At 45.5% G+C, this 8,491-nt stretch overlaps 1 protein-coding gene across 1 annotated transcript; it reads left to right on the top strand.

Moving 5' to 3' along the window:
* Positions 1-694: 694 nt before the first annotated feature.
* On the top strand, positions 695-7,445 carry MBOAT4 (membrane bound O-acyltransferase domain containing 4). Its single transcript, XM_065899967.1, has 3 exons — positions 695-813; positions 3,835-4,059; positions 6,476-7,445. Exons 1-3 carry the CDS (start codon positions 695-697, stop codon positions 7,443-7,445), a joined length of 1,314 nt encoding a protein of 437 aa, XP_065756039.1.
* The last annotated feature ends 1,046 nt before the right edge of the window (positions 7,446-8,491 follow it).

Consider the following 8,491-nt stretch of genomic DNA (forward strand, 5'->3'; position numbering starts at 1 on the left):
GTTCCTCTCCACACTTTAGCTTCCTTAAAACCTTTCAAATTTTAACAGGTACTTACTGAGTACATCGTACACATCCAGCACTGTTCTATGTGTAGGGGGGTACAGCAATAAACATAACAAAGTTCCTCCCTTGCAGAGCTCACATTGCAGCAGGGAGACGGGCAATAAGCTAATCGAGAAATAGGTATATAAAGGGTGGTGACTAGGTACTATAAAAAAAAAAAGAAGAAATAGCATAAGGGAATAGTATAAAGAGCCTAAGGAGGACATGGTTGGGTGGGGGAACTGGCCTCCCTTCCTCACAGTTCGTTCCCCCTCCCCAGTCGGGTGAGTTGACTGTCCACAATTGGAAAATGAGATTTTCCATTTACTTAGTGAGAAGAATATGAAAGTCAGATGACTGGAAAGGCAAATACTGCAGTACATAAACAAAACCAGAACTTCTGAAAGCAATGCTTTTCATACATATCCTTACTAGGTAATCTAACACCAGATGCGTTTTGGTTTCTATAGTGAGTTCCCTTTATCAGAAAGCCAACTTTTATACTGCTTATCTCCAGTGCTTTTGTTTGCCTTTTGCTCAGCCAGGCCTTCCTAAACCGTATAAAAAGATCAAAGAGAACCTGGTTGAGATTTCCAGGAAAGCATCCGTTAAGGATTCTGGAAAGGACAGTATCTTTTGTTCCAGTTCATGATGGATTGGCTTCAGCTGTTCTTCCTCCATCCTGTATCACTTTATCAAGTGGCTGCTTTTCCTTTTGCACTTCTCTTTAATTATCTCTGCATTATGGATTCATTTTCCACTCATGCCAGGTAGGTTTGATGGCTAATTTTGCTCTTACGTCTATGAATACTATAGTAGATCAAAAAGCCCAGGTTGGAGTGCAGATGTGAATATTAAATACTAATTACACTGGTTGTTTTTAAGTTATCACTGCCACCGATTATTGATCGCTTGATCATGATTATGTCTAATAGAGTGAATCGGAACTGGAAATTGACATCATGTCTGCATTGACTCAGCCAAAGTTTGATAGGGTCACATTAAGTAGGAAAAGGATAAAAATAAATGCGGGACAGAGGGATGTTGGGGTGATATAGGAATTCCCCAAATAGATGCATCTATAAATCAACCATATGCCCCAGATGTTCTTGAACAGTCTTAATTTCATGGAATTCTATCATTTTCAATAAAATTAAATTTTATTAAATATACAACTATGTGATTCTTTTAATGCCTTTGTATGATTTCTCAGAGAAATGAAAAAAGTCAAAATAAATTTTGTTCGATTAGTTTTATCTCTACGTGGGATCCAAAATTTTTGTCACTAGAGATTTGATAACTTGATTGAAATGATTTTTTTATACCTGGTAAATTCAATACATTAGAGACAGTCCCTATTTTTAAAAAAAGGTTCTATGGAATATCCTTTTGTAAAGTGAAAATCCATTGCCAAAGTTCAACCTCTTAATAATTCACTTATTTTGGAAACTAGGATTTTTATATATTGGGGATTCATAAGTAAAATCTAGCTGTTTCTAGCAACCAGGATGGCTGAGTTCGATTAAACTATGGTAGGTTATTTTTTTGTTGTTGTTGTTGTTGTTTTGTTCTTTTGCGATACGCGGGCCTCTCACTGTTGTGGCCTCTCCTGTTGCGGAGCACAGGCTCCAGACGTGCAGGCTCAGCAGCCATGGCTCACGGGCCCAGCCGCTCCGCGGCATATGGGATCTTCCCGGGACCGGGAACGAACCTGCGTCCCCTGCATCGGCAGGCGGACTCCCAACCACTGCGCCACCAGGGAAGCCCTATGGTAGGTTATTACATCTTCACAACTGGTTGATGGCATTTTACCTTTGTTTAGGAGACGAGGGAAGCAGTTGTTAAAAAAAAAGTTTCCTATTGAGAAAGAATCACAAACAATAAAGCAAAACAAGTGCAAAAATAAGGGCTAATTCCCATAGGTTAATATTGCTGGCTTTGGGAGTTAGCCTGGTGAGTCCCGGTCCCTCACTTCCTGAGTGTCCTTGTGTATGTGAATAAACTCTCTGAGTTCATCTGTAAAATGGAAATAATAATGCCTACCTCATGGGATTGTTTTAAGGGTTAAATGAAGATATTTCATATAAAGGAATTATTGGCCCAATGCCCAGAATAAAATCAGCACTCCAAAAAATCATGCATTCTGCATTGTACATGTGTAGACATAATAATGTTTACAAATCCCCAGGGCAGTTGCTTTGGGAGAGGGCACTGTTTCATGTTTCACCTCTGCTGTGTAAGGAATAAGTGTTCTCCCCTATTTTCCGATGGCAGGGAGGCGAAGGCTTGGGCGGGTAGAGGAGGAGTCATCCCAAGCATAGGCTGAAGCTCAGGAATGGCCAGGGCCTGTGGAATACAGCCTCGCACACTGAAACACCTGCCGTCTCCCTCAAGAAAGAAAGAAATTCTTGCAAAAGGCGTGTGCGTCACAGGCCAAGGAGCCATGATCTATACCCTGTGACATAGAGATTCATTCACTTTTCCTGTCCCTGACCACTCAGTCCCTGTTTCAGATTTTTTTTCTGGCCTCTTTGTTCAGATTTATTAACTAGGCACCAGTTAAAAGGAAAAAACAAACAAATCTCCATATACTGTGGAGAGAAGAGCTGAGTCCTCATAATATGGAAACTCTGGTGCCTCTGCAGATCCAGAGGGCATCCGCTGGCTTCCAAAGGAGGCATGCTCCACAAACCACTTCACTGATGTATTTACAACATCATTTACAACATGTATTTACAACATTGCAAAAAGCACCAAGTCATGAGAACTTAAAGTACAGTAGAGAGGATTAAGGGTAGATATGAAGACAAATATCATGGTATCACTTACATGTAGAATCTAAAAAATGATACAAATGAACATATTTACAAAACAGAGATAGACAATAGACTCACAGACATAGAAAACAAACTATGGTTACCAAAGGGATAGCTGGGGAGGGGGTAGAGATAAATTTGGAGTTTGGGATTAACATATACACGCTACTATATATAAAACAGACAACAAGAACCTACTGTATAGCACAGGGAACTACACTCAATATCTTATCATAACCTATGATAGAAAAAAATCTGAAAAGGAGTATACATATGTATAACTGAATCACTTTGCTGTACACCTGAAACATTGTAAATCAACTATACTTCAGTAAATTAAAAAAACAAAATATTATACTAATGATAGAAGCTCTACTCAGATAAGCAAATACTGTATGGTTTTATTTGTTTGAATTTGGAGAATAGGCTAAACTATGTATGCAGACGACAAAAATTATTAAACGATACACTTAAAGACTTTGTAATTGAGCTCTCAAACACTTATCAAAGGGAGGCATTGAGGGCCAGGACGTGCAGCTCTGTGGAAAGGGGAGAGACTCATCTGTATGAGATGATATCTAGAGTCCTCCTAGATCTTGGATCCTAGATTCCCATCACTTTGGTTGGGCAGCAAGCGCAGGGCTGGGTGTGACCCTCCTGGGAAACATTCCAGACCAGTCCCCACAGGATTGTTGGGGGCAGGTGTCTCCCCACTGGTCTGGCAGACATCACAGAGGGGTGCCCAGGGTCCCAGAGGCAGAAGTCAAGATTTGTCTCCTGCAGAAGTGGTTTACAAATGGACTCTGCCTCTACCCTCCATGTTTCTCTCCTTCAGAACAGGAGGAATACTGCAGAGTGACAACAGTGTGACTTCTGTAGGGGTGAGGGGGCGCCCACCTCCACTGGGTTCCACAGATGGGCTGCCACGGGAAGTGACTCATCTGTCGCACTGCTCCAAGGCGTTCTGTGTTCCAGGTACCTGTTCCTCCTGGTGGTAGGAGGAGCCCTGGCAGTAGCCGCCATGGGTTCCTTCGCTGTGCTGGTCTTCATCCCCGCTCTGTGCACCGTGGTCCTGATCCACTCGCTGGGCCCCCAGGACGTCCACAGGCTGACTTTCCTCTTTCAGATGAGCTGGCAGACGCTGTGCCACCTGGGTCTGCACTATACGGAGTATTATCTGCAAGAAGCTCCTTCCACGAGGTAAAGCAGCCCGTTCCTGTGTTCCTACGGAGCCCACCAGGGTTTGCTCGCACCGGGGTGCTGGTGGGGAGGACCTGGGTGTGGACTTTGAATCCAAATTCTTCCGCATCCCATCAGCGTGATCTTGAGTGAGTCAGTCAACCTCTCTCAGCCTCAATGTCTTTTCCTGAAATAAAGGGTGTGTGTAAGTGTGTGTTGGGGGGATAGCAATACCTATCTTGCAAGCCTCTTAGGTTAGAGTTAATGAATGAATGTAAGCGTCATTGTATGACTAATCTCCTAATAACTACCATGTACTGCCTGCATGGCACAGTGCCTGACACTAGCTGTAATTCACATTGTGCCCGAGAAAGGGGGTGAACCAGGAGTCCCAGGGCCCACAGATGAGGCCGGCCTGCAGGTGACTAAGCAGGTTACACACACCTCAGTGTAGGTAGTTTAGACACATAGCCGGCAGCCTCCCCGCTGTTTCAGTAGGACAGGGAAGGTGTAAATCTACCATAAACCTTTGCTGCCTTCCCACACACCTGCTCTGCAAGAGTTTTACTTTCACTGACACTCAGCTCTTCCATCCCCCAGAAAAAGGGAAGTCACTCCATCCAGGAAGAAAAAAAATAGGGCGCTAATTACAGTCTAGGGACGTTGTTTTCCTGAGCCAGTGAGATCACCAGGATTAGAGGGAAACAGGCGTCTCTGCCATCCTGAAGCCTGCTGTTCCTTGCTCTCGACGTGATCACCATCGGACTGGCTTCATGGTCGCACGGTGAACTGGAGCGGTGACCTGTCGAGGGGGTCACCTCTCTGATTCTAGCTGCCATGGGTTGCCTTACTCTGCCATCCCTCCCACACCCAGAATCCTATTCTTTATTCTGACTGTTTTCACCAAAGGCTCCAGGGCCTGCTTCTCTGAAGAAGAGGCAATATGGTGGGTGGATAGGGAGTGGGGAGTACTGACGGCGATGTGGTGACTTAGGATTTCAGGAAGAAGGCCGGACCTGATAGGGGCTGGAGGAGCAAGTTGAAGAATCTGGCTGCACGGGAGGGAGGCTGAACCTGGGCTGAAGCGGGAAGATGTGTTAGTTTTTCTGGCTCTCATACAAAGTACTGCGAACAGGGTGGCTTCAACAGCAAACATTTACTTCCTCTGGAGGCTGAAAGTCCAAGGTCAAAGTGTTGGCAGGTTCAGCTTCTCCTGAGGCCTCTCTCCTTGGCTTGTAGATACCGTCTTCTCCCTCTGCTTTCACGTGGTCTTCCCTCTATGTGTGTCTGTGTCCTTTTCTAATATGGAAACCAGTCATCTTGGGTTAGGGCCCACCCTCATGACCTTGTTTTACCTTAATTACCTCTTAAAGACCCATCCCCAAATATACATATTCTGAGGTGCTGGAGGTTAGGACCCCGACATATGAATTTGGGGTGGGGAAGGACACATTCAGCCCTGAACAGAAGAGGACTGACTGAACAGGGGTTAGTGGCATTTGGCGGCTACTTCGCTTACTGTTTGATAGGTCAACCAAGGAGGTCAGTTGTCCTTAAGTTCTCAGACGCGGAAGCAGCAACGGTTGGGAAACAGCCATTTTCTCCCCACAGGACAGCGCTCCTGATTGTAGAGTGTGTCACTAAGTTTCGTTAATTTTCTCCACGGTCAGCAGGATCTTCTCTACTGTGTGATGGTGATGCAGGAACAGGTCAGGTGATTGGTTAAGAACACAGCTCAAATTGCTAATGACTCAGCATACACCCTGAACCTCCAGCTTGACTCACCCTTCCTCAGCCCAAATCCCAAAGCCTTCAGAATCATTCAGTCAGGGACTGGTTCACAGTCCAAATCTCCAACTTCCTATAGTGTCTATAGGAAGAACTAAGACTAAACAGAACTAAGGTCTTGTTTCTTCTGTGACAAATTTCTCCCTGATTCTCGATCCTAATCTTTATAAGGTATTCTTAGAAATACGATAATCAACGTTTCACCATAATATTCCTCATCATTCATTTATTTGCCTCTCTAATGATTCATTTCTCCATTTACCTTTCCATCCTGCTCGGAGGAGCCTGTGGTTCTGGACTAATCCAAGAGTCTTTGTGGGGGAACTGCAGGCCATGATTGGTCTTAATTGTTCAGAGACACCCATCTGCCACTGGGTCTTTTTTTTTTTTTTAATATTTATTTGGCTGGGCTAGGTCTTGGTTGTGGAACGTGGGATCTTTAGTTGCGGTATGCAGACTCTTAGTGGCAGCATGCATGCAGGATCTAGTTTCCTGACCAGGGATCAAACCCGGGCCCCCTGCATTGGGAGCATGGAGTCTTAGCCACTGGACCGCTAGGGAAGTCCCTGCCATTGGGTCTTGGGTGAGGCACTGCAAGGGGATAAAGTAAACGTGGAGTGTTTTTACATTAAAAAAAAATCTCTTTCAGGTTCTGCGTCACTCTTTCTTCCCTCATGCTCTTGACCCAGAGGGTCACATCCCTGTCTCTGGACATTCGTGAGGGGAAAGTGGCAGCAGCAGCAGCAGGAGGAGGCATCAGGAACAGGAGCTCTTTGTCTGAGCGTCTGTGGGGGGCTCTGCCCTATTTCAGCTACTTGCTCTTTTTCCCTGCTCTCCTAGGAGGCCCCCTCTGTTCCTTCCAGAGATTTCAGGCTCGTGTTCAAGGGCCCAGCAGTTTGTATCCCAGGCGCTCTTTCTGGGCTCTGACCCGGAGGGGTCTGCAGATTCTGGGACTAGAGTGTCTGAAGGTCGTGGTGAGGCGGGCGGTGAGTGCAGGGGCAGGACTGACGGACTGCCGGCAGCTGCAGTGTGTCTATGTCACGTGGTCCACTGCCGGGCTCTTCAAACTCACCTACTACTCCCACTGGCTCCTGGATGACTCCCTCCTCTACGCAGCGGGCTTTGGATCTGAGTTTGGTCAGAGCCCCGGTGAGGAGGGATACATCCCTGATGCGGACATTTGGACGCTGGAAACAACCCACAGGATAGCTCTGTTCACCAGAAAGTGGAACCAAAGCACAGCTCGGTGGCTCCGACGCCTCGTTTTCCAGCAGGGCAGGACCTGGCCCTTGTTGCAGACGTTCGTCTTCTCGGCCTGGTGGCACGGACTCCACCCGGGACAGGTGTTTGGTTTCCTCTGCTGGGCTGTGATGGTGGAAGCCGACTACCTGATTCACACCTTTGCCAATGTGTTCATCAGATCCGGGCCGATGCGGGTCCTCTACAGAACTCTCACCTGGGCCCACACCCAGCTCATCCTTGCCTACATAATGCTGGCCGTGGAGGTCCGGAGCCTCTCCTCTCTCTGGCTGCTGTGGAATTCTTACAACAGCGTCTTTCCCACGGTGTATTGTATTTTGCTTTTTGTTTTAGCGAAGAGAAAGCATAAATTTAACTGACATCTTTCCCCAACTTGCATCTAATACACCCGTGAAACAGACTTTAGAAAGTACCAGATGGCGCCTTGAAGATGCAGGTGTTTCCACTTTTCCGTGATAAAAGTATTTTTTTTTTCTTTTAAGTATTGGATGTATGTACCTGAAGTATTGTTGACTTACAATGTTGTATTAGTTTCAGGTATACAGAAAAGTGATTCAGTTATACATATTTATATTTTTTCAGATTCTTTTCCCACATAGGTTATTACAAAATATTGAGTAGATGTCCCAATGCTAGGCAGTAGGTCCTTGTTGTTTATTTTACATGTAATAGTGTGTATATATTACTCCCAAATTCCTATTCACCTTCCTTTTCAATTACTTTGTAGTCTTGGTGTCTGGCTCCGAAAGTCTGTGGAATGAATAAATGCTGATGGTGGGCCATGTAACGTTTCACGTGGGAATGCAAAACATCACATGAGATGTAGAGTATTCGGTGTACTTTTCCCTTTCTTCCCATCCATGCAGATAGCAGGTTCTAGGTTCACTGTCTCAGGACAGTATGCCACAGGGAGAGAACACATTGTGGAGAAAGGTTTATCAGTAATAAGATTATTCTACGTGTCTTTGAATTAAATCTATTGTTATAGGAAGAAGAGCCTTGAGGAAAAATAAAGTAGTGTTTTCTCCAAGGTTCGGTCCTGGGGAATCGTAATTGGGTTTGGGTGCAAAAAAAGTAAAATGTTCTGTGACTTGACTCCATCAGCCAGGTTTTGTACAGCACTCGGTGTGACCTTCTGGGCCAGTGGATAGCTCCAGTACTCAAAACTGTAAGCATGGAGCATCTTTTCTTCTGTCAACTGTTTCCTTCGTGGTAAATTCTGTGAACTTGTTTTCTTCCATTGGGCTCTCCTGAACTGTTCGGTTATTCCTGCCTGGGAGCTCCTCCCCTTTGCTACTGACATCCCCTGGGTAGACCACCTGCTGCCCCTGCCTCTGCAGCCCGCCTAAAGGGAGAGGCAGTGCTTTCACTGCCAAAAAAGATGTGCCACTGAGCAGGGTACCTT

Source organism: Phocoena phocoena, chromosome 21 (assembly GCF_963924675.1).
Source record: "Phocoena phocoena chromosome 21, mPhoPho1.1, whole genome shotgun sequence".
Lineage (NCBI taxonomy): Eukaryota > Metazoa > Chordata > Mammalia > Artiodactyla > Phocoenidae > Phocoena > Phocoena phocoena.

What these genes read in the sequence shown, in the direction of transcription:
- MBOAT4 (XM_065899967.1), top strand. Translation starts at nt 695, where the DNA reads ATGGATTGGCTTCAGCTGTTCTTCCTCCATCCTGTATCACTTTATCAA. An exon ending in TCATTTTCCACTCATGCCAG is followed by an intron (nt 814 to 3,834) that starts GTAGGTTTGATG and finishes TCTGTGTTCCAG; the next exon opens with GTACCTGTTCCTCCTGGTGG. An exon ending in CAAGAAGCTCCTTCCACGAG is followed by an intron (nt 4,060 to 6,475) that starts GTAAAGCAGCCC and finishes AATCTCTTTCAG; the next exon opens with GTTCTGCGTCACTCTTTCTT.